The sequence below is a fragment of the Pteropus medius genome, unplaced genomic scaffold, assembly GCF_902729225.1.
Source record: "Pteropus medius unplaced genomic scaffold, Ma_sr-lr_union100, whole genome shotgun sequence".
NCBI lineage: Eukaryota > Metazoa > Chordata > Mammalia > Chiroptera > Pteropodidae > Pteropus > Pteropus medius.
Genome location: NW_024355990.1, coordinates 3,883,752 through 3,909,114, shown reverse-complemented (window position 1 = coordinate 3,909,114; position 25,363 = coordinate 3,883,752). Strand labels below are relative to the sequence as shown.

General features: G+C 54.9%; 1 protein-coding gene and 1 pseudogene across 1 annotated transcript; one reads left to right on the top strand and one right to left on the bottom strand.

Moving 5' to 3' along the window:
- Nucleotides 1-3,821: 3,821 nt before the first annotated feature.
- On the bottom strand, nucleotides 3,822-15,991 carry MXRA7 (matrix remodeling associated 7). Its single transcript, XM_039859120.1, has 5 exons — nucleotides 15,895-15,991; nucleotides 15,229-15,292; nucleotides 11,376-11,472; nucleotides 4,676-4,786; nucleotides 3,822-4,503 (listed from the first exon to the last, which is right to left on the bottom strand). Exons 1-5 carry the CDS (start codon nucleotides 15,907-15,909, stop codon nucleotides 4,419-4,421), a joined length of 372 nt encoding a protein of 123 aa, XP_039715054.1. The 5' UTR covers nucleotides 15,910-15,991; the 3' UTR covers nucleotides 3,822-4,418.
- An 860-nt stretch (nucleotides 15,992-16,851) lies between these two features.
- On the top strand, nucleotides 16,852-16,970 carry LOC120600424 (uncharacterized; annotated as a pseudogene).
- The last annotated feature ends 8,393 nt before the right edge of the window (nucleotides 16,971-25,363 follow it).

The window sequence follows — 25,363 nt, the reverse complement described above, 5'->3', positions numbered from 1 at the left end:
GTGTGTGTGTGCGCGCGTGTGTCTCCTTTCCGTTTAGAAAGCGGGAGCTTAGTTAACGCGGAAATGGAGTTGTGCTGCGCACGACGGTCTTTTTTTCTAATAAGTATTTTGGCTTTCAGCGAAGGCTGCCCTTCGCTGGTAGGCTTTTCCTGGAATTACCCACATTCCCTGGACTCCTATGCAGGATCAGGGCAGGACGATAATCGGCGCTGCGCCGGGAATAATCGCCCAAATAATCAGAAATGTGGCTGTTGAGTTAAAGCTAAGCTTGATGGATGGTAGTCAATGGAAAACAGGCAGAAACAGAAACGAACAGTTTACAGGAAATAAATTTGAGGAGCCCTTAAACATCGAATGGATGCCCAACCTTTTAAGAAAAATGCAAAGTAAAACCCCTGAGCTAACATTTCTGACCCGTGTAATTGATAATAACCCGAAGTTTGACTAGGTGCTCCGTTAAGGTCAGTGCAGAAACTGGCTCTCTCATGTTGCTGGTGGACTGCAAATTGGTATAACTCGGGTGTGGATTGGGGAAGTAATATCTTGACAAAATAACGTGAATTTTGTACGTGTGTGTGTGTGTGTGAATTTACCTTTAACCCAGCAGTTTATTTTCAGGACTCTGTCCTGAAAATGCACTTTCACAAATAGGAAACGACAGGTGCACAAAGTTTTATTGTGGTCGTATTTGAATTAGCAAAAGGTTGGAAACAAAGCAAGTGTCCATTGGTGGGAGAATGGCTGAATAAGCCCGCGGGACATCAGGACTGTAACATTATACAGCAGACTTTGCAGCATTAAATAGAACGAGGAAGCCAGTGGTATTGTTTATGGAGTGATCTCTAGAGACAGTGTATATAGGCTGCTGCCTTTAGCAAAAAGAAACACTGAAGGCCAAAGCCAAAACTAATTCAAATGGTTTATTCCTAAAGAGTAGAGCTGGTGGTGGTGATGGAGAATCTGGTGGAAGCCTTAGAGGGAGAAATAGAATAATAGCAATAATAAAACAAAAGACCACAAAACAAAAATCTGTTGACAGTGGGAGTTTGCCGAGCTTGGCCATCGTTCTCCAGGGACCCAGTTCTAGACCCTGGATGGACAGGCATGCTTGGCTGAGTGGACCTCAAGTTATTTTTAATGTAGCCTCGGTGTTGCCTGGTCTAAGGATTTCTGGCACACTGCTGCTCTCCGGGCTTCCTCGAGGAGGTGAGGGGGCGGGGAAATGTATAAATGACTTTTACCTATTTCAAGATAATATAAACTTTCTTTCTGCAGTGAGGAGTAGAGCCTGGACATGGATCCTAGATAGGATGGTGGGGCCAAATGGATGATGTGGGTGTCTGCCGTGCCAAGCACCCCTGCAGCTGTGGCTCAAGCAGAGGCAGAGCCTCTCGATGCTGTTCGTTGGCAGCGCCTGATTCCACGTGCGCGACGCTATGGCCTTTGGAAGGCGTGAGGCCTGGTCTGCCTGGACCTAGCCATGCGTACGTCTGCCAGGCCCAGGCTGCTGCCCGGATGATAAGCTTAGGCTTTGTCAAAATACGAGCCCAGGGAGGTCCTTTGGATGAGTGTATGTTCTTATCATCCAACTGGGAGGAACAAAACAACCTCCAAGTGATCTGTTCTTAGGAAAACTACCTTTTCAGATTAAAAAAGAAAATGAAAACAAATACAAAGAGTAGGGGAAAAAAGCACTGCATGCAGAGTTCACGGCAAGCTCGCCCTCAGGTTTAGGCTACTCTTCAAGCTGCGTAGATTGTACGTTCTCCTCAACATGGCCACTTGGAAAGGCTATCACTTTGAGGACGAGAAGTGAGGAGACACCTAATTTTGTCCAGATAGTGGTGGTTGCAACAGATCCTTTAAGGGAAGGAGGCCCTGAAAAGTCTCTAGCAAGGAGAGTCTGGTAGACAGAAATGCACTGTCCGTGGACGTGGTTTTTAACCCACTGCAGGTGTGTGATGGGTGACAAGCCACTGCTATTTTGTGTGAGCACCTCTGGCTTAGGGCCCCAGGGCGGTGATTGGGGTACAGGGGGCGGGACTGAGGCTCAGACTGGTTCTCATTGCTGGGTGGAGACTGAGTGCTTGAAAGTGTCTGAGTCCCCAGACCCGGAGAGAGTTCCATTCCGACTGGCTTCTGTCAGCTCGGTGGCTCTGGGCCCTGTGTGGCAGTGGCACCTGGCGGTGTCCTGTCTTGGCCTGCCTGCCTGTGGAGGTCTCCCCTCTAGAGTTTGCTCTCCTCCCACCCGCTGCTGCCATCTCCCCTCACGCTCCCAACACTTGTGAATGAACAGGACGTTTCCTCTTGGTGACAGCTTGAAGGGGAGATGTTATGATTCTGCGTTAAGTTCCTGACATCGACCCCAGGAAACTTCTAAGAATGGTTGGAATCAGCAGATACTTTTTTTTGAAGGCACTCCGATTTTCCTGACCCATAGCAGTACTGTTATCTGGGGGGACATAGGGGTGTCAGTTTGAAATGGGTTTTGTTTTGATAGGACTCTTCCAGCCACAAATGGACTCGAGGGTGTCTCAGGGAGGCAGGTGGGGTGACAGAAATGGTGTAAACAGATGCAGGTTACCTCAGAGCATCAGAGGGCCAGGAGGAGTGTCAGGTATACCGGGCACCAGACACTGTCTTCCAAGTCCCTGCGAGGTAACAGAGTGATCCTGGTGTCTACCCATTACCTACCCGCCCCTGCCCCTTCCTCCCAGAGCCCCACCGGGGTCCAGATAGCCCCTCCTCTAAATGGCCATGTGAGGGGTCTCAGCCAATCACAGCGGGCCCATCGCCTTGCTAGTGATTGAAGGATGGACACATGACAAATTCTGGCCAACTGGGACCTGAAAGAAGGTAGAGAAGGATCTGGACCAGTTCCCTCCTAGAGACACGAGCAAGAGACGAGGACCCCTTTCCCGCTTCTGGATGTGACGCCTGTGTCCCTCTGGTAACCATGAAGAGAGCTGGTCTGCGATAACAGCCCGCAGCGCGAGGAAGACCGAGCTGAGAGAACTGCCCTGGGCCCGACTGCCCTGGGCTGCGCCATTCTGCCTTGGCCTCGCGTGACCTCGCGCTCTCCTTTAAAACAGTTACGTTGCTATCTGTTCTTTGCAGTCGGAACATCTTAGCGAGCCAAGTCCACCAAAATTCCTTCAGTTTACCTTTCCCATCGCCGTGAGAATTTTGACTCAAATGCCACGAGTCATTTCTTTTTGGTATAATCAGAGCAGAAGGACTCGGGGAAGGAGAGGGAAATGGTGACAGCGGGAGCTACAGTTCTACAGTGCGTGTCGGGAGAGACGGCCCCGCCTTCTGACATGCATTCGGGGGACAGGACATAAAGCAATGTGAGGGGCTCCCTGGGACCCCCGCAAGAGAACAAACAATTCTGAAATCCTAAAAGTTTAAAAAAAGCAGTGACAAACATAAATTTTTTTAAAAAAAGAAAACATCGACATCCAAATGTAGGACCATAGTCACAGAGAACAGACCCTCCGCCATGCGCCCTGTCAGCAAAGAAGCAAAAAGAATCACAGTGACAGACGGGAGGAGACCTGAGAAAATTCTCGCCGGCAAGAGATGAGGAGGTCAACTGTACTCCCCATTAGCATTAACTTGAGGTGCCTTAAACGCCACTGCTTCTTTTAATTCAGTGCATTGGTTTAGTTTTATTTCAGCAAATAAAAAATATAAGAACTTTATAGGTTCTCCCTTTAGCATATGCTCCCTAACTCAGGGGGCTGTGCATTTTCATGCCGATGGGGTGATCAGAAACAAGCCCTGGGCAGCACGAAGAACCATTGTTATTTGCATCGTCGTGTGTTCACTGACTCGCAGGAATTTATTGATCTCATGAGGTGTCCCAGACACTGTTCGGTGAGGTCATTTTGGCATTTTATTGAATGCTGCCCGGCAAGGTTATTCTCCAGACAACTTTAATCTCCCTAAAGGTAGGCACCATGTCGCATATTTTATTTCTCCTGTCTGTAGTGTCTAGCTTAGTTCTAGGTACATTATAAGCACTCAAATAAGTTTCACTCGATTATGTGTGAAGTAATTCTCATGCGCGAATCAAAGGAGCTCTTAGAGGGGCTTAACTCTGATACAGTCGTTTTGTTCCTTGTTGATGAAGGGGAGATTGAATGACTTTTTGCTAAAAGAATGCTCCCCGACTGCTTGCTTCCACAGAGTTATGGAAGCTTCCAGAAATCCTCCTAAGGCAGAAAGAGAGAGTACCGTCATTAGACTGGACACGCAGGCCGCAGGACCTGATGGTCCACTTGCCCTCAGCAGCGTGGATCCCTTCCACGCCCTGTGCCGGGGGGCGCTGAGCCCCCAAGCCAGCCCCCGGGGCTGCTGCCTGCCCTGCGTCTGCACAGAAGGCTTAATTTGGATCAGGAGACGGTCTCAGAGGTTCACCTGTGTAACAGCGGGAGCCTCACCAGCAGGCAGAAGCTGGAGGACTCAGAGACTGTCTCCTCTAAACTCCAGTCCTGATCCCTGTAATAGGACACATAAATGTCGAGAACTGAGAAAATCCACATCTATGGGTGTAAGATAAAATGAAGCCTGCAAAGGGCAGAAAGTAACAAGGGCTGGGGTCCCGGGTCAGGGCGGAGTCACGGCGCGGCAGCCATGGACATCCCTCTGGGTGGCGGAGGTGGCAGCCTACATGTCGTAGAGCCTGAGCTGCTCCTGCACGTCTCCGTCGGACATCTCGCCGAAGGTCTCCTTGTTGTCCTTCATGAGCTTGAAGATGGCCTCCAGCTGCTCTTTCTGAACTCTGTCGAGAAGAAAGGATACGGAGGAGAAAGATGCTCCTACCCAAGGTGCGACAGAGAGAGAGAGATGCTGTGAGCTTCCAGGGCGGTCGGACACCCCTCTCGTGTATTTCTCCATTTGCTTTCCAGAATAAGGGGAAAACTAATCCCAAACGAGACCCACTCAAAACACGGGAGCTGGTTCGGCCTAAAAAACTCAACTTGAGGGTTCTAAAAACTGGAGTTCTAAGTCTTAGTTTTGCCCTAGAGATTTGGGGACCCCCGAGTTATCACGGGTTCTCGGTGCTTCCATTTCCCCTGGAACCTCTTTTTCGTGTTGACGGCACGTCACACAGTTAGGCGGGAGGAAGAAGGGATGTTCTAGTAAGTGGCTGGAGGCCCTACGAAGAAATAGGATAGAAATAGCGCTGGACGAGCCAAAAGTGGAGGGAGGAAAAGCATCATGGGCTGGGAAATAGGGGAAAGGTAGACGTGTACACACGAGGGTGCAAGAGGGAGTGGGGTTTTGCTGCTCAGACAAAGGGGCAACTTCCTGTACTTCGCACAAAGACACCTTCTGGCCAGTGGGGGCCCCGTCCACGTCCCTCCTTCCAGGGACCGGGCCTGGCTGGAGAGAGGCTTTGTTTACTGTACTCAGGCTGAATGGCTGGGTGCTCCCTTATCTTTATGGGGCTTGGCCCTGCCACCTGCCACCTGCCCAGCACAGGACAACTCCCAGGAGCGTAAACACAAAAGCGCAGAGCGAAACCAGCAAAACCAGGCAACGGCGGGGTTCTCGTTGGTTCCACTCTGCTGGGCCACGCCGTGCCATATGCCAGCACCGGCTCACTATTCCGGTTCCAGGCTTCTGCAGGCCCTCCCTGCGCACCACACCCCTGGCTTGGTGCCACCACCTCCATGGGATGTCAGCCAGACAGCAGGTGGGACCTCTCAGCCCCTCCATGCAGCTGGGTCCGCTGTGATGCCTGCAGTTCTGGCGGAGCAGGGCTTCAGCACAGCCCCCAGGGACTGTGGGCCTGCAGGGCACGGCACTGCCTCCCAGGCCAGCCCCTCCAGCTCTGCCTGGGTCGGAGTGTCCCGATTCTGGTCTCACACTGTCCTAACGTGTTCCGTCTGAAAGAACCTCGTGTCTCCCGTCCAGCAGTCGGTTTTCTCGTCTAGAAGCTGAAGTACTGAATCCCCAATCCCAGCCTCTCTTCATCGCCCTGGGACAGTGATTTCTATATCTGTCCCCCGTCTGGAGGAAGAGGAGCCTGTGATAAGTACTCTGTACCCTACTGTCACGGGGGCACCCGGCCAAGGGGACACTCATTCTCTCCAGTGTGTTCGATGGCTGTGGCGTGTGCATATTTTTAACAGGGTGGACGCAGGACTTCGTACTCTGCTGGAGAGCACCAGGCATCGAAATGAGAGAAAGCTCAGGTTTTAATGGGGTCGAAGGTGGTCATTTAAAAAAAAAAAAAGCAAAACCGAACAAAAACACAGTAACTGAGATCATCTACTCAGAGTTTATTAGATTGAACAAAGGCTGAATACGCAGGCCCCAGCCGTCAGGAGTACAAGAGGCTTGGTGCCCGCCTTCAGGAAGTTTCTGGAGGAATTTAGATAGCTAACCTGGAGGGAGTCACCTGTGTATGGTATCAGTGAGCTCCCAGCCTGGGCGAGGATGTCGCGATGGCCCTGTGGAGATGTGTGTGCTCAAGAGTACCTCTACTCATCGTGTGGCTGTGTGGCACGATGCCTGCTCTGCCTAAGTCCCTGGACCTGAGGTATTAGGCCCAGAGGATAAGGCCCGGGGGTTGACAGTGGACATTTCTCGGCTCTCCATTAAATGGAAAAACATTTTCTATAAACTTACTGCTTTAAAAAAAAAATGATTTAACCAACATATCTAAAAAAACTGCAGATTCGTTTGGCATCATATAAATATTGTCAAATATAAAATTCCAAGAAACAAATCTGGGGCGGATCGGATCACCTGGTGAAGGTCTAGCTCATGTATGAAACGTTCCAGGAAATGGCCATGGGCAGGAAGCCTGTCTTAAGCGAACACTGTCATCACCGCTTCAGCCAGAACAAAGGCGGGGATCCGGCTGAGCTAGTTAGGGCGTCGGCGGGCAGGCCCTTAGCACCAGGAGCGCTGGCTGGATTCAGGCCTCCTCCACAGGGGAGAGGGGCAACGGCAAGTCCGTGGCTGGCCCTGGTTCTCTGCGGCCCGGTCGTTAATATGGCACCTCTCACCCCGCAACAACCAAGCCAGACAGAGAGCAAGAGGGGAGGCGGCCCCAAGGGAGAGGAGGGCAGTCGCCACCCCCGACCCAGCCGGTGAGGTGAGCTCGGCCGCTCGGCCCTCTCCCTCCGTCACACCTCAGAGTCTCTCACGGTTCGGCTTCCGTGAAGTAAAAGCAGGAGGGCTGGGATAAAGCTATAGCGACTTTAAAATGACGAAGCAGCTGACGCTGCCGCTTTCTCGGGTGTGAAGGGCACGTGGAGGGCAGGGCTGAGTGCTAAGAAAAATCGAGGTCCAGGGAGTGAGAACGAACTCAAAACCCTCGGGCTTAACAAAGCCATCCACGCAAACCCGGAGGAGCACCCTACACAGAGCCGAAGGCGTCCTCAGGGTCCTCCCAGCCCAGGGAAAAGTCCTGCCTGAGGGTCTGGCAGGTTTGCGTAGGCAAGACACACCCCGGAAGCCTGCAAGGCCGCCTTCTGGGGGTTTCGTGTTATCTCTCAAGCTTTTAAGATGCCAAAAGGAAAAGCCTCTAGGAGGACGCTAAGGGTAACTTCATTATTCTTCGGTTCTGTAAAGAGAAACAGGGAAAAGGTCATTGATTTTACTCATTCCGCCTCACAAGTACCGTGGAGAGGAGGAGGGATGGCAGGAAGGGGAACGTTTGGAATTGCAGATCTGACACCTGTGGGGCAGTTCGCCTCTCATCACCTGCAGCAAGATAGTCTGTTCCTCAAAGTGGGGCCTTGCATGGGACCCCAGCGTCCCGCCGAGCCCCACTCCGAGTGTGCGAGGCATTTGGGTCATTAGGGCAGGTTCTGCGTCTGGGTGGTTAGGCGGGCCAGGTACTAGGTGGCTCCCCTAGCATAGTCCTGTCACCTCCAGATTATGTCCTATTCTCGCTGGCTGCTTTTCTCTCTCTCTGGGGACAATGGCAGCTTAGGATGTGTGCTCTCCCAGACGAGGCCAACGAACGGTATGCCCGCCTTTTCTAAATGACGCACAGAATCTCTCCAACCCGCTGAGGAAATCCAGGGATCTATTTTGTCCCTCTGGCGCCCTCTGCTGGAGGTCGGTCAGCATGTGTTTCTAGAAATTTATACTGGCAGACCGTTCACAGACAGGTCAGCCAGCACAAAGTGGGAGAGTATCCCAGTCCGGGTTTCTCTGCCTCCTGGCACCCTTGCCCATTATGTCACACAAAGCACCTTGCACTAGAGTTGTGTCCTTTCTAGAAGGTCAGGACAGTCCTCCAGAACGCAGCGGGAGCTGGGATCCCGGGTCCTGGAGCCATCCGGGTCTGCAACCTGGGTTCCCTTTTCCTCTCTAGCAGAGACGGGAAGAGTGGACAGTGAATAAGGAGGGGAGATGAAGGTGGAGCTTTGTCTTTTTCCTGCCAAACGAGGAAATCTCACCCAGTCTCACCAGCTTCACTAGCTCTCCCAGAGAAGCTGTGGTGGGAACCCAGGGACACCCCCAGCCAGGCAGAGGCAATGCCAGAGACGCCTGGGAGCCCCAGGCCCAGGGGAAAGCAGGAGGGGGCAGGGAGACAGTGACAAAGCGGGTCCTTCTTACGCAGCAGCCACTTCTGGATCTATACGCCTCACCTGTGAGTAGGTCCAAGGATGGAGATGCCCAACTAAGCACGTGGAGGAACAAATTTGGGGCCCCTTGTTTCAACCCTGCTTCCTAAGGGCCATGCCCCAGAAACTTGTAAACTGAGGCTTCTGGGTGATGCTGAATCACGGGTCCACTAAAGATTGGGGCTCTAGACACTGTACGTCAGCTGAATTAATAAAGACAGGGACTCGCAGTGTTTATTAACTAGCTTGCAACTTGACTGGGACCCCAAGTGCCAGGAAAGGAACTAGAAACAGGCAGAGTTTGGTTGTAAGAATTTGACAGGCAAAGAAGAAAGCACAGTCCACTGTCTTGTGGTTTTAGTGGTTCGACAATAATATGCGTGTTATTTTTCACACTGATGATTCCAGGGAGGACTCCTGGGCTCAGCTGGGATCAGGACTGTCTTATACCCCTCAAGCTCTCCTGGTCTCCACCGGAACTATCGTGCTGGAGATGAAAAGACAAAGCCAAGCTTGCCAGCCTCTGCAACCCCAAGCATCACCAGGCGAGGAACGGAAGCGTCAAGGGGCCCCTCGCAGGGCGGTGTGGGCCGGCTACATGCAGGGGCCGGAGAGAGCAAGCAGACACGGCAGACAGCATGCTGGGGAGGGCTACTCGTGAAAATGAACATGAACTCCAGCCCCGCCCTGTGAGAAACGGTGTTCAAGGACCGTGAAGTCTCCCATTCCCTCCTCGACTCGGGGTGCGCCAGTGATAACCACGGCCTGCGGATAAGGAGGCGAGGACTCCTTCTCCACCCGAAGAGCAGCGCTCGGGCACAGTCCCGATCCCATAGAACAGTGAAGTGTGAATGGGTGATCTAGAGCCTCCCCCAGAGATGCAGTTGGGGAGATGGCTCTCGAGCAAAGCAGCGTCTGCTAGCTCAGCATAACAGAGAAGGGACTCTCCCTCTCGGCTCCTGTGGTTCCAGCTCTGGACCCAGTGAGTGGCAGTCGACTCCCCGCGAGGCCTGGCGTTCAGTCCCGTAACTGGTCTTTCCTGTTCTCACGGTCGCTCACATCCACCTGAGCACGTAGACCAAGGCCAGGAGCCCGGCCACAGCCTCTGTCCACAGGGTCCTTCGAGGGACTACGCGGGCGTCAAGCCCTCCCTATTTTCTGTAAAGTGGACTCCTCTAGGCTCTGTGGGCCACACGGTCTTTGTTGCAGCTACTCCACTTGGCCACCGCCCCGCGGAATCCGCCACAGACCGCGGAAAAGGAGCGCAGCCTGCTCCGCTCTCACTGGGCCGCGTGGTCGGCCGCCCCTCGCTCTGATCATAAACACCTGCCTGTCCCACCACCGGGGGGCACGGGATCCTGCCGTGCACTGTTCTCTAAGCGGCGTCCGTTCCTAGGGTAGGACCGAAGCGGGAGCTGTGGCACCGGGCGCGCGCCCGCAGTCCCGGGAGGGCAGTTCTCCCTCGGCCTCGCAAGAGGGCGCTGGCCCCCAGCACCAGGGACTTGCCTCTGAGAACGTCGCGGCCGGGAGAGGGGCCCGTTCACCCCGCGGTCCCCGCGGCGGCGAAGAATGAGAGGCTCGGTGCACAGAAGTGTGTGTTGGTTATGAAGGCGGCGAGGGAGGGGGGGTTTAGACCACGTCGGTCGTGTTGGGGACACAGTAACAGACAGGATGAGGGGAGCGCCGCTAGGCTAAGAAGCCAATCTCCTTACCAAAAGGATTTGCAAGAATATTTGTGGCTCAGGACCTAAGGAACTTGCTACAGGGAAGTGAGGTCAGAGGTCAGCTCAATCCTGAAATATAAAGGCAGCGAAGCGGGTCACAGCAGGGGCAGCGTCATGGGGGGGGGCGGCGGGGGGGTCCCCCAGGGGCTGCCTTCCCCTGCTGGGGTCTCCCTCCCCGGGCTCACACTGCCCTGCCACTCCTCCCCGCGCCCCCCGGGTGGCGGGCATCGGGGCCGCAGCTCCGGGAGGGGAAACGGGGTACGCGTGGGCAGAGTGGCTTCTGACTTTTGAGGGCCATTGGGGGGCGTGGTGAGGGTAATGAAAGGGTGCCTGGGCCCTGCGTTCTGGAATCATAGGCCCTCCGTGCCTCCCTGGGTGCTGGAGCGCACCGCTCGGGTTCAGACTTCTGCTTGAACCCAAGGAGCCCAGGCCGCGGGCCGCCCGTGCGCATGCGCGGGGACGGCTGGGCTCCGGGGCAGACCGGGTCTCTCCCGAGCTGGCGGGCTGGCGGGAGCTCGGGATGCACGGAGGGGACTCGCGTGCAGTGGGTGCCGGCTGGGTGGCGACCAGCCCAGTTCTGCAAATGGGCAGCTGCGCCGCGGCCGCGGCCTCAGAGCTCCGCGGAGCAGAGCTGAGGAGAAGCGACCGCGGGCGCGGGTGCGGGACGGAGGAGCAGGAGGAGCCGCGCTGTGCCGCGCGGTGACAGGTTGGCTTCGTCATGGACTCGGCGTGTAAGCGAACAGCCGGATCTGCTCCGGGCTCTTCCCTGGCATCTCGCTTTTGTCTTTTCTCTTTTCGGTGGGGGGAGGGGAGGGGGTGCAAGGAATGGGCTCGGCTCCCCTCCCCCCACCGTCCCCAAGGGGACGGTCTCCAGGGGATACGAGCCTGGCTGAAGATCGTCAGGACAGGAAAGAACCCTTAAAATGAAAGTGGAACATGGTCGGGGGCGGGGGTAGGGGGCGTGTAGCTTGCAGGGGGCCGGCCTCCTGGATGTAGGGTGCAGGGTGACGGTCCAGCAGAAAGCCGAGCTGGCTGGAGGAAGCGGGGCGCCTACCTCTGTTCCTCCTCCAGCTCCTCTTTGGTCATCATCTTCTTGTACTGGTTCCCCCGCAGCTTCCCCGGGCTGTACTTGAAGGAGAAGGCCTCTGCCCCTGCGGAGAGCGGACAGTAAGAGCCCGCGGAGGTGCGCGCGTCGGGCCCTCCCACAGGTTGAATCCCTTTGCCTTTGTTAGTCACTGAGAACCCTCTCGGCCAGACAGGGACCCCCGCCCCACGCCCCGAGGAGGGGCAGAGAGCCCCACGCACACCCAGTGCCAGCCCCGGCGCCGCCCCAGCCTCAGAGAGAACTGGACTTCCACGGTTCGAGTGTCTTCTCAGCCCCCGCCTGCACGGACAGCCCCCTCCCGCACCCTTTCCGTGAAATCCTACAGGAACTTAGGATCGGCTTTAGGGACTGGAAACATGGCTGCGTAGACAAACACGAGGCAGCCAGAGAGAGGCCAGCAGCCCTTCCCGGGCTCCGTCCTCCACACGGTTCCCCGGCAGGACCAGGGAGCCGTCTTCCCTCCGAGCTAGCTGGCTGTCCCCCGTCACCAAGCCTTTGCCTTTCCTCCCTCCTCTGGAGCCCCCGCTGCTGCTGTGCTAATTACAGTCAGCCCGGGGAGCTCATCTCAGGGAAGGCTCTGGGTTCCCTGCCTTTCCTTGGGTCCCAGGTCTGGAGGGCGGCACAGGGACCCCGACCCTTCTGCTGAGTGAGGTCCTCCACTCTCCCGGACTTGGGGTCCATGCCCCATCGTCCAGGGGTGTCGTGTTAGTCAGGCTCATTTTCTCCATGCCACAGCTGCCTTCGAAGGAACAAAAGGGCCTGAGGGGGGAACACGGGGGGTTTTGACAGAGGGAAGCACGGACACGTGACATGGAGCGAAGGCAGGCACGGGGTGCACAGGCCACAGGGAGGTGGCACACGCGGGTGAAGGCTGCAAGGGCCAAGGGCGCCCTGGAGCCTGTCCTGGGCTGAGTGTCCTGTCGGGAGCGATGCCCTCACGTGTCCTTCAGCCCAGCAGGTGTAGGGTACATGACTCTGGCCAGTTGGGGACAGGGGCTGAATGGCTTGTCCTATCTAATTTCCATTAATGCATAAAGAATTGAATAAGCAAAATGCAGAGACCATCAAGTCGCCCTCCCACGCGGGTGTATTCTTTTTCCGTTCTGTTCTAGAGAGTTCCACCTGTCTCTCATTTTAATGTCAGGAATCTCAAAACACCTCCACATCCTGCCTCCAGGCCACCCTGACATCTGGCTGGCGGCTGTCCCTACGGCCAGAGAGGCTGATCTGCGCTCAAGGGGAGGAAGAGGCCTCAGCTTCTCAGATCCTGGTTCCCTCTTGGGCAAATGAACGTTCTGAATACACAGTCAGAACCTAGATGTTAGCCTGTGTTTGCCGCTCACCGACACCTTGCTTAGGAGAAGGCCAGCTCTGGTACACACGTCTTCCCGAAGGTCCCTCACTCCTGCCAACAGCTCAGGGACTGAAACCTCCCCCCAGGGAGCAGTTACTGCATTGTACGAGGATTAATGGGCTCAGAGTTCATTCATTCATTCAAACTTGTAGCGAGCACCATTCTAGGCATTGAGGGGATGGCAGCGAATGAAACGCAGCACGCGAAGGTGAGTAATTAACATACAGAGTTTGCAGCTGGTCATGCGTGCTCTGCAGAAGAGGACAGCGGAGGGGGAGAGGAACTTGGGGAGGGGGCTGCTTGGAAGTTTAACTGGAGGAAGGGGTTTGTAGACCCAGCAGAGCAAGGGGGCTAGTGAGACCGGGGGGCAGAGAGCAAGCGGACAGCAGGACATGGCCTAGGGGCGAGGGGCCATGGGAGTTCCTCCTCTGGTGATGTGGGGCTCTGTGCAGGGTGAGTCCATCCCTCCCTCCTCACTGGAGACCCCCACTCCCGTTAGCCGGCTCTTCCCTCCAGGCCGAGCTGTGCGAAGGGCCGGAGAGCACTGTTCCTCTGGGCCCGTGGAGTCAGGAGCTTCTAGCAGCACAGGGTTTGCAGGGCTCATGTCTGGGGATCTGGGGAGTCTGCTTAGTCATTCGGGGTGCTGTTTGAGGGGTCTGGGCCTCTGGTTTCCAGGAAAACTCTGAAAAGCCTGCCACGGATGGAATCACACTGAGCTGCAGACTCATCAGAATGAGCTTGCAGCCATCGCCTGCTTCTGGACACCAAACAGAGGGACAAAGAAAACCAGTTGACCTCAACATCAAGGTCATTGTGTTGCTATATTTTGGAAAAATAAAATGTAAAAAATGCTGCCAGCTGGGCACTACTCAAGGTTTCAGTTGATGGGGCAGCTCTGATTAGCTTTACATTTTCTGAGCCAGAGAGACTTGAAAAGGCTTTCACGTAAACACATGCGTGTACCAAGTGACATACAGCCGCTTCCAATTTTGCTAGACCAGGAGGGTTCGGTGTGACGGCCCCCGGCGAGGGGGTCCTGCCTCTTGCGGTCTTATGTGAATCCACTGAGTTGCTTAGGGGATGCATCTTAGCGACTCCACTGGAATCAATTAGCTCACGCAGTGGGGCTGGGAGCCCACTCACGTTTTCTTCTCAAAGCTGGGGCCATAAACCTCTCCTCCCTCTGCCTTGTCAGGGCTGGCAGGCGGGGGCTGGGGGCTGGGGGTGTCCAGGGTGGCAGGCAGATAAGGAGGGAGGGCTCAGTGACCAGGCACTTGGCTGCGCGTGGGGCTCAGATGAGGGGTCTGCTCAGCCTCCCCTTGTCCTGGTCCAGGGGCATTCGGCCACCTCATCTTTTGTCTCCTGTGTCCTCAGGTAAGTAAAAGGATGCACTGATGTGGCAGAGACAGAGCCCAGAGCCACGGTTCCTGTGGACAATCTGGGAGAACCAACAGCTCAGCGGGGGAGCCCCCGGCAAGGGGCTGCTGTACGCCCCACCCGCACCGCCTGCCTCTCCCCATCCTCTGAGGCTGTATTGACAGGAGCCGCAGCCCAGCCCTGCCCCTGGCCCACGCCGGCCTCGGTCTCTGCATTCCTGCGACCTCCTCTTTCCATCGCTCCTGCCAGAAGTTGACTTAAAGTCACAGCAACAGTCTCGCTTTTGAAAAAATTATGAAATATTTCAAACATACGCGAAAGTACAGCAATCCTTGTCATATAGATTTAATCAGTGTGGACGTTTTGCTATTTTTGCTTCGGATTTTTTTTTTTTTTTTAAAGAAATAAAACATGACAGAGCGAGCAGAAGCCCCATGCCATGCTTGGTTCTGTCTCTGCCCAGGGCGCTGGCCCCGGCGGGTGCCCAGGACAAACACACCACCTTCCGCGCGGTCAAGTTCAAATCAGTCCATTTCCTCCATGTTCCTGGTCAGTCCTTTCTCTTCTCCTGGCTGCCTGGAACCTAATGGCCAGGGAGGTCTGGCTAGTTAGCTGAAGCTGCTCAGAAATCAGGCCTTTCCTTCCCTTCCTGGGGACTTTATTCTGCAGAAAGCATGGGCAGCGGCCTTGTGAGTGGCTTCGGTCCTCATCAAATAGGTCAGAGGTACTTGCAGAGAACCGTGAAATGCGTACAGGTGATGAGAAGGGGATTAAGAGACACCGCAAGAAATGGAAGGTCCAGGTGGGCCCCTGCGCTTGGAGACAACTCACATTTTAGAGATGGGAGAGGAGACAAAGGGCAAAGGAGGCAGGAAGGGGTGCAGGAAGGCGGGGCAGGGGCGCAGGGCGTGGGCTCTGGCCCAGATGTCCTCGGGGCCATGCAGGACTTGACTCCTCATCCCCCTCCCTCCACTTGCTCCACCTCGTCCCTCAGATCCTCCGCTGGGGATCCCAGGGGCGCACAGCGCCCCCAGCGGTGCATGTGTGGCCTGGAGGCCGGGTGCCACTCACCGTCTTCTTCCTCAGGCCCCTCTGGGGGTGGGCCCTCCTCGCCATCGCACTCCTTCTCCTCTTCCTGCAAGACAAGGAGAGGGTCAGAGCCTGCACGCGACAGGACAGGGGGACTCCGTAACGCTGTCACTCGGGTGTCTGACGCTTGGTAAAAGCGACCTGGCTCCTGGGCACACTCCCGGGAGCCATGTCCCACAGCAGCATGGGGACCAGATGAGAGTGACCGCCTCGGTCAGGCGGGGCAGCAGTGGGCAGACCGTCGGGGAGAGAGGAAAGGGCTGCCGAGGGCTGGCCCGAGCACGCGTAGCCTTCAAGCGTGTGTGGGAAGACTGCGCGGGGGCCAAGGTCAACAGTGGGTGAAAACTATATGATGTCAGTGCAAATATCGTTTGGCCAAGGTGACGAGGGAGACTCTGGGCCGAGGGGCTGTGTCTTCAGTCTTGCACCTCTCTTTTCCAGGTGGGTGCTGGCCAGAGCATTTGGATACCGGGTTGCTAAGTGGACTGGGGACTCCCACCCCTTCGCTGTACCACCCCCTCCCTATAGTGAGTAGAACGGAAGACACAAGGGGAAAGCTAGTGGGTCCCCTGGGGCTGGGCATCGCAGGGAAGCTGATTCCCTGTCACAGCCTCCGTCTCTGCTTCCTCTAATGTTTCTATCCCTAACCATTTCAGTGTCCATTTTCCCAAGACTGGAGCTCCACCTCTGTCGGCCTGGTTCTCGCCCACAGACAGACACAATGAACAGATGGCTGGAAGGGACGTCCTGGGATGGCCTCAGTGGAGGGAAGGAGTGACTTCAAGTGTCAGGAATGCCGAGGATGAAAGGGATGTGCTTCAGCCGTGAGGGCTTGAAGGGCGTGGCATGGGAGGAAGGGGGGACCTACTGCCAGAGGAACCATCACTTAGAAGCCCAGTGGGCGAATATGCAAACACCGGCAGGTTTAAGAGTGGGGGGCACGAGCATGAAGGAGCTGCCCCACAGCGGAGAAGCCAACACAGGGGACAAATCCAAACCCAGGCGTTTAGGACTCTGGTTCTGGCGTCTGGCCGGTTTGCAGCTGGAGCACTGAGCGTCAGGCAGGCGCCAAACTAAACAGAGCAAGCTGAGCTGGGAGGCAAAGTTTGCACAAGCCCAGCAGCCAAACCTCGAAGGGCCGCGAGTCCCATGTGACTTTCGCCTGGACCACACAAAATGCAGCCGGGAAGAGCTGGGTGGGACACGGGAGCCGGCCCCTCTCCACTGAGCCTCGGCACCACCTCGGTGTGGACGATGCTGCCCTGAGCGCTGGTCAGTACCTGGGGCTTCGGTGTCCAGGCACCTCCCAGCGTTTGCACACAAAGCGTCTTCACGCCACAAAGGAGACACGCCGTGGGCTCAGCAAACCCACTTCTAAGGCTGCTCTGGACTCAAAACCTGCTACCCGGGTTTTTATATAATGGTTCCAACTGTGTGCAGCAGAAAACAAGACAAAACCCGAAACGACTAAATGTCCATCTGTAGGGTTAAATAGATTATAGTGAAGTGTATCTGGTTAATATGTTCACCAAAATATTAACGGGTTAAGGACATGACGGTGCACGTATACCATGCAACGTGGTGCATTAAAAAGGAGGCGAGCAAGTGTACGGTCACGCCACCCTGAACCAGCCCGATCCCGGCTGATCTCGGAAGCTAAGCAGGGTCAGGCCTGGTTAGTACTTGGATGGGAGGCCACCTAGGAAGACCAGGTGCTGTAGGCGTAAAAAGTAAGAGATTGTAAGCTGACAAGGTCCTTGCCTAAAAAAATAAAATTAAATTAAAAAAAAAGAGGGAAGCAGACGTTGTGATGTAGAAATGCCTCCAGACAAATTAGCAAGACGAAAAAGCAAGCAGCAGCCCAGCGTGAGGTGAGGATGGCAGTCTTCTCGGTGTAAACATTAAAACAAAAGTGCCTGTAAGCACAGGGAAAACATTTTTTGCAAGGACACACAAGACACTGTTACCAGTGGCTACCTTTGGGGAGAGGAGCTGGGGATCAGCCTTGTCATCCAACACATTTCAGTATCATTTGGATTCTCTAAATATGTAGGAATCACTCTCGCAAATTTCTAAAATGCTTTACAGCAGTTTCTGACCAGTAAGAGTGGGCTATTACATTTTTTCTTAAAACAAAAAGACAAACTTCAAACAGCATGCTTGGGACTGGTCAGAAATATTTAATAACAAGCCAGAAGGAGATTGATTCTCCTAATGGTGCCGAGGAACGCGGTCCGAAAAAAACCATAGCAAACCAGCTGGTCCCTGCGCTCGCGAAGACCATGGTTACAACAGAAAACGCTATCGCGCAAATAACTGCCGGTGAAAATCCCAGGAAGCCCACGGGCCGTCGCACCGAGGCCAGCGGCCGTATTGGCGAGCCGCCATCCGGGAGGGCTGCTCTACATTGATTGCGTTGGCTGGAGACCATGACCGGCTTTCACTTCGTTACGACCCGACCGATTGAGTCATGAAAGCAATGTAGTAGTTGCTACCAGCTTTTAAAAAAATGTGCAGCCAGTCTTCGAATGATTTTAAGCTTTAATAACTTCAGAAGCATAAGTGCTACAAACATAACAAAAAAATGACATTTGAAAGGTTATTTACATTTGAAATATACTGATGTTTCTTACTCCAATCCATATAATACCACCACCTAGTGCCGTACGAGGCTCGAGTTGGTTTTCAGACTTTGAAAAACACATTCATGGTCGATGTCTAAAGGGACGGCCTTTGTGACTTCGGCCGTAAGAGGACTTGATGCACACATGACAGCTCGGACACGGTGACAAGGGAGGTCGACCAGGTCTCCAAGGTGCCCAGGGGCGAGGCCTCCTCTCCCTGCCCATCCGGCCAGATTCCGGCACACGCGACAAATAAAAATGAAAAACTTAGCATTCAAATGTCAGGGAACTAAGTGTAAGAGACATTTAAATAAGTAAATATTCGACCGGCGTGTTGGTAGGTTTGTAGCATTTACACTTCTTAAGTTGCTGAAACTTAAAACGGCACTAAGACTTTGGGGGTGCTCCTGTATCCCCGAACTAGATTAAAGATAAATAGCATGGTGTGCGGGGTAGAGGTAGATAGCGTTTTACAACACCTCTGGACTGATTCTGTGCCTTTATCTATGGGGCGGCAAACGAAAATCAATTTTTCAGTGGGAGACTTAATATAAGTTTAGGAAACACGGCCGAACTGGCCGCTTGCTGTTTTCTGTCTGCACAGAATCCCTCTCCGCCCCTTGAAGCCCGTGGTCCCAGTGGGAACTGTCAATCAGGACAGTGGGACTCCACCCCCTCCACGCACCAGATGTGGACGTGACCCAGAGGCCCAACTTCTGCTTCGGGACGAGGGACCTGTGGTCCCAGAGCTGTGAGCCCAGGAGCTGGGGCAGGAGGTGTGAGAGGCCCAGGGCTTATCACACCTGCCTTGTGTCTGATGCAGGCTAGTAGTCCTTCCCAGCCAGCCAGGCCCCAGCCACCCGTCACCTCACTCATACCCTCTGGCCCAGAACGTCCCAGTTCCTGGGGAGGCGGGCTGCCCGCATCTGAGTTCCAGAGGCTTGCCTGTGTGGGGAGTGAGAGTCAGCAGTAACAGAAGAGGTTTCCAAGTTGTGCCCCAGGGAGGCACCCCAGAGCCTCACGCTTATCTGGGCTATTAGTGGGCTTTTAGATAACGTGGAACTAACAAACGGAAAGGACTCCATTGTTACTTTTTAAAGTAAAACATCATTGATTTTGCGTTTCGCCCTTATTTCCTCCTGGAGGTGGCGGGCTTCAGCCCCAGGCCAGTGAAGCGTCACGGTGGTGAACTCGTGTGCGACAGCGAAGAGAAGGAAAAACAGACAGCGGACAGCACGGGAGAGCTGTGCGGTCAGAGCTGGGGTCTCACGTCCTGGGCCGCCGGGGTCTGACCTTGGCGCCGTGGGACCGCACGCTCCGTCTTCCATCTGCTTTGACACACATGGCTTTGCGTGTGTTTTCAGGACCACACTGTGCAGCCAAGAGACACAGAGGGGCCTGGAGGAAGGGGAGCTCAGCTGAGCCCGAGGGCTACAGGGGAGGCCGCGGAGGGCGTGAGAATTCTGAGCCAGGCGTGGGACACTACAGCTTTCCCGGCGACTCTCTGGAGTCCGGCGTGACTGCAGGGAGGGAAGGGAGGTGGTCAGGGATGCAGGGCCTGGACTGTGGAGAGCTAGAGGACGGGAGGGGCCACCGAAGCTTTTCAACGGGAGGCGCAGGATGGGAGCTGCGTTTTGGAGCGGTGTGTGGGACGCACTGGCAAGAAGCCTCCGCATTTATGAGCTAAGAGGCTAACAGAACGCGGCCCTCAGCTCTGTGTTTATTGAGTCAGTGAAGGATGGGCTGAAGTTAGCCAAAAGCGACCCCTTGGGGTCTCGAGGTCTGAGTCCCACTCTTGGGACAGCCATGCCTCACAGCTCGGCCAGGACCACGCCTGGGAGCAGCACCAACCTGGTGGCTGCTCAGAGTGCTGACCGTGAACCTCACAAAAGGCCATCACTGCCGACTGCCCATCAGTGCCCCTGGTCCTGCGTGCTACATGGTGCCCATGTGTATGGGCTGGACTGTGCCCCTCCCCAAATCCATGTGTCGAGGTCCTAACCGCTCCCCCCCACCTGAGACAGTGGCTGTATTTGGAGAGAGGGTCTTTAAAGAGGTACTTAAGTTAAAACCAGGCCGCTAGGGAGGCCCTCATCCAACCTGACTGGCGCCCTTCTAAGCAGAGGACGTTTGGACCCACGGAGAGACACCTCGACCTCACGGTTCTGGAGAAAAGCAAGGTCTGTGGTTTCAGCCGCCCAGTATGGGGTCCTTTGTTCTGGCGGCCTGAGCCGACAAATGCCCCCTGCTGTAATGAAAGTAAATCAATTTAATGAACATTGTGAACTGGCGACACCCTCTGAGGCAGACAGCTGGCGTCATCCTGGCTGGTCCCCAAAGCAGACCCGGGCTGAGACCCAATCCCAGTCACCCCACTGACTGGAGCCTCAGCATTCTATGACTGAACAGGGACTAGTTTACACTTCACAAGTTCCGGGACACTTTTCTAATTCAGTTTTTCCTCCAAAGGAGGGGACTGTTGTGGGGAGGGGCACAAAGCACAGGAAAGTACCCCCTGACACCTCACCAAAGCCAGGAGCCCAAGACCCAGGTCTCCCAGCGGCGAAGAGAGAAGGGGTGGCAGAGGGTAAGGCAGGTGCCTGTGGGGCGCAGAGGGACTCAGAGGCGGGGCTTCTAGGAGCCCCTGAAGGCAGCGCATTGCCATTTACGGCTGCCCTGGCTGATCCAGGCCTGGCAGACCGTGCTGAACAGGGAGGAGGGAGAGAGGGAGACAGAGACAAAGGCAAAGAGAGACGCAGAGAGACAGGGACAAAGCGACAGAGAATTAGAGACAGAGAGAGACACGGGTATCTTTCTGTCTGTGTACCGACAAGGAGATGGTTCTACCCTTGGGTCCTGCAAACAAGATCTGTTGGGACACTGTGACCAGCCACCTGAGCTGCCTCCTGCTGTGACTACGCCAACCCCCTTCGTGAATCCGGAATGACGCTAGAGGACCACATCTCCACCCGGCGGGCAGACAGCGAGGCCTGACTCCCCCGGGCATGCCGGCCCCTCCCTCCCCCTTGCAGCAGGCAAGGACGGAGACAACAGGAGGCTGTCAAGGGGCCTTCATGCTCTGCCCTGCAGACTGGGTGGACCCCCATCTCTGGAGGGTTGCCAGATGGGCAGGGGCTGCCTTCCGCTCCACCGCGGGCACGGCGGGCCTGGCAGCTCCCTCCCTCCAGGAGCGTTAGGCAATCAGGCTGTTCATCTTCTGCGTTCGGAGCGGCCCGCAGGCCTGGGGTGAGCCGAGACAGCAGAGCCGGTGCCAGCGTGGTGCTAGGTGGGAGGGGGCCCGGCAGAGGTCACGGCGGACTCTGCACAGGCACCATCGAATCAGCTCAGCCACCGCAGGCCTCCAAATGGCGTCTCCAGGCCCAAGGCGCTCAGGCCATCCCTCTAAAGCCATATCTGCAGTCCGGGTGACAAGAAACTAATGTCTTCTCGTCCCAAACTGGCCCCCTCTCAACTCGTCAGGGTTTCTCTGTGGTCACAGCACCCGTGACACTTCTTCATGGCCTAGGAAGGTGGATTCACGCTTGACGCGTCCATTCTGACTTCGCGACTCTCCCCGGCCTTCGAAAGGTCTCTGGGACCCGCCATCTCACTCACGGTCCTGCCACAGCCTCTCAGTTCCGTCATGCGGCCCGGGGGCCGTGACCTCACTCTCCTCCAACTCATCTGCTCTGAGAACACCTTAACGTGCTGCCTTTCTGAGGCTTTCCCTGCTCCGAACCGCATAATGATGGTTGCCATGTGCAATTCAAATCGTCCCCAGCGTTCCGACTCGTCTGTCCTGCTTCCAGACTGGGCGAGGCCAGTCTCTAAGGGATTACTGCGAAGCACTCTCCTCTCCCACCCACTGGGTGCGCCACGGGGTGCGGGTGGGGGGACAGCTGGCACTTAGGGTCACCCTTGGGACCAAGGCCTCCCTCGGGCACAGCATCCGTCCTTCCCTGCTCCCCTCTGGGCCGTCCACCTGCCTCCCTCTGAGGTCGCAGGATCTGGCTTGGGCCTTGGACCGCCCTGAGCTCTGTGGGGGTCCTGCAAGGACTGTGGTGAGGAGGAGGGGGAGGAAGAGGGGCCAAGACCCCCCCAACCCCACCCCAGGAGAGTTCTGCCTTTGCTTTATGCACTGGCCTTCCATCTACGATCAAAGAGGTAACAAAGATACCAGTGCTTTAAAAAAATGTCAGAAAACAAGTAACTTAATGTGGCTTCGACTCACTACAAAACTCTGGTTGATAAAACCAATGCCGGTTATCCAGTCTCGGTGTGAACACGTCTAGCCTCGGGGAGCTCACTACCTTCCAGGGCATCTGCCCCTTTGGGGCATAATATGTAGTTCATAATATGAGGTGCCAGGACTTGCCTACTGAGCGGCTGTGTGACTGTGGGCAGCACCTGCCCGTTGGCAAAAGCCAACAGTGTTTCTTTCCCTTTCTTTCTGTCGTTATTGGGGCTTAGTCATTCAAGAAGTGCTTAGTGGGTGCCACCGTGTGCTCATGAGCTGACATCCCACCGCAGCAGACAATGCACACCGAAATCCAAGAGGACTTCAGACGCCTGAGTGCCAACACTTTGCCCCTGCTAAGATGGTCAAGGACACGGACCTGACAGGTGAGGGGGAGCGAGCGTGTGACAATCTCGGCTGGGAAGGGCCGGCCGGGCGGAGCGAGTGGCAAATGCCAGGGTCCAGACGTGGCGTGGGCCTGGCGTGTCTGGGCACCGGGGAGGCCTCCGGGGCTCCAGTGGAGGGGCAGGGGGCCCCCGGGACAGGAGGCAGAGCCGCAGGGTCCCGCGGGCTTAGGGGCTGTGGTGAGAGTTTGGGATTTATTCTGCACGCGACGAAGCCGCTGGAGGGCTTTCGCAGGAGAACTGGAGGGGCGGTTTCTGTGACCGAGGTCACGGTGTGGCATGAGGGGAGGCGGAAGTAGGGGAGACAGTGCGGAGGTTCCTGAACAGCCCGGGCGAGCCATGGAACTGGAGCCCTGGCCAGAGGGATGGAGAGAAGCGGCCGAATTCAGGAGGTTTCTGGAGACAGAGGTGCCAGGACTTGCCGACCGAGCGGCTGTGTGACTGTGGGCGGCAGAAGGAGAAAGAGAAAGAAGGGTGACACCGGATCTGGGCCTGAGCAGCTGCGGGACAGTGGGGGAAGTCTGAGATGCAGAGCACGGGAGGGAGGGGGACAGAGGGCACGCCACGGAGACAGCATAGACTCTTCTCAATGCCGCCTCCCTTGATGTTATGGGAATAAGCTTTTCTTTGTCTTTTGGGGACAAAGAGCAAAGGAAGAGCACTGGGTAAGTGAGCCCCGACCCAAGGGGTGGGGCGGGGAGGGGGAGAGAGAGGGAGAGACTGAGGTTTAGGGTTCACATTATACACCCCCTAGGACGGTGTGGAGCCAGGTTGCAGGGCCCTGCGCTCCTACATCCAGACGAAAAGAATCTTCCTGGTCTCCACCTCACACCCCCACGGAGGACTCGGTCACAAGCCCTGAACACTGTCTCTCGCTCAGAGGATCAGTCACAGTCACGCCAGATTCAATCCTCTCAGATTAAGGGTTTTTGGCATCTTTCCTACAAAGGGGATTTAGAGGACATCAAAAGCTTCATGAAAAACCACCCTGGGGGTGGCAGCCAGCTCTCTCCCCGACCTTTATCAGCAGGTATTAGGGCCATTCCAGTCTCTACTTTTTTGGGGTAAATAGAAAAGGTAGAGCCCCGGGAAGAAAACCAAGGGATGGACAAAATGAGCTGTAGGAGGGAGGGAGGAAGTGAAATCATCGTGTTGGGGACATCCAGGCTGAGATGACTAACTTTGAGGATGATAAGAGAAGACAGGTGGCCAGGGTTTAAAATTCCTTGAGAGGCCTCGACCGTGGGAAAAGGACCCGCTTTAGGCTTCACGAAGAACAAGGATAAGAATGGCCTGAGGCTGCAGTAAGGTTCTACTTTTCAGGCTAGCACTGGGCTGGAGGTATTTTCTTGTCCTGAGATTGAGCTCAGACTCTGAGTCTTCAGCAGAGAATCTGGCCAGGAGAAAACCTATGAATACCAAGGTCACAGAATTAGGCCCTTGCTGAGAACATGTCCAGATATCTAAGAGGTATCAGACATCACTTTAGTTTACTCCTTTCTTTTGGTGGATGGGGAAACTGAGGTCCAAAGATTAAGTGACTTCCCCCAGTCCTATGGCACTTCAGAAGCAAAATATCAGATAGACAAGCTCCGTGAATTCTTGCACTGGGTGTCCTTTGGACCATGGAATCGCATTAGCTGTTCTTCAGCCACTGTGGCCTGGACCAAGTGACCGAAGCCTCGTCAGCCCTGACCAGGCACCAAGTGATCAGAACGCCAGCAAAGCGCTGTGTCTGTGTGTCAGCCCCGTCTCGGAGGGGGCTTCTGACTCCGGTCAGAGTCCAGCCCCATTTCTCTGTCCCAAGAGTGGCAGACCGAGTGTGGTCAGACTCAGGTTGTTCCAGAGATGCTCTGACCAGCAGGGGTTTGGCAGTTCTCAAGAAATGTCCTTGGTCGCTCTCATCCCTCCCAAGCTGTGCTTTGGGCTGACTCCCTGGGAAAGAGCAGAGCGGCAGAGGAGAATCTAGAAGTGACCATGCCCAACATTTTGTTTCTAAGTCCCCAAAGCTAGGCAACTTTCTTCTTAAGACACGTTCTTTACAAATGTATTACTTCATAAGCGAAGCAGGGTCGGGCCTCGTTAGTACTTGGATGGGAGACCACCTAGGAAAACCAGATGCTGTAGGTGTAAAAAATAAATAAAAAAGTAAAAAGATTGTAAGCTGACAAGGTCCTTGCAATCTGTGAGGTCAACCAAGGGTTGCTTTGCCTAAAAAATAAAAAATAACAATAATTTTTAAAAAGCTTGTAAAAAAATTAAAAAATAAAAGTGCATTACTTCTGAGTAGAAAATTCTAACAAACAGCTAATTCTTCTATGTGCAAATAAAACTCTCTATCTTTGAAAGAAAGAACAAAGTTTAACTATCGGGAAAGCCCCCCTCCCGGACTTTTTCTCATTTGAAAACAAATTAAATTATGAGCTTAAACAACTTTACAAAAGATACACTGTCGCCCTACTGAGCACTGAACTGCTCCGTCAGCATTCATCATCGTAATTACTGCGAACCCATTATTCCTGATTTATGTCCTGCTTTTCCTCTTACTTATTTGACCAGTTTGCTAATTAACCAATGTCCTAATTAATGGACATTTGGATTATTTCCAGTTTTGCTCTCAGCAAATCACTAGATCTGTTCTAGACAGATTGTGTCCCCCAGGATCCATACATTGGACCCCACCCCACCCAGTGATGGCATTTGGAGGTGGGGCCTCTGGAGGTAATTAGGATTAAAGCAGGGACCCCCTGTTGGGATTAGGGCCCTTATAAGAAGACGAGACTGGAGCTCTGTCTCTGCCATGTAGACGCAGCAAGAAGGCGCTGGTGTCTAAGCCAGGAACCAGATCTGCC

What these genes read in the sequence shown, in the direction of transcription:
- MXRA7 (XM_039859120.1), bottom strand. An exon ending in GAGCTGGAGGAGGAACAGAG is followed by an intron (nt 4,787 to 11,375) that starts GTAGGCGCCCCG and finishes TCTTCTCGACAG; the next exon opens with AGTTCAGAAAGAGCAGCTGG. An exon ending in CAGCTCAGGCTCTACGACAT is followed by an intron (nt 4,504 to 4,675) that starts GTAGGCTGCCAC and finishes GTCCTATTACAG; the next exon opens with GGATCAGGACTGGAGTTTAG.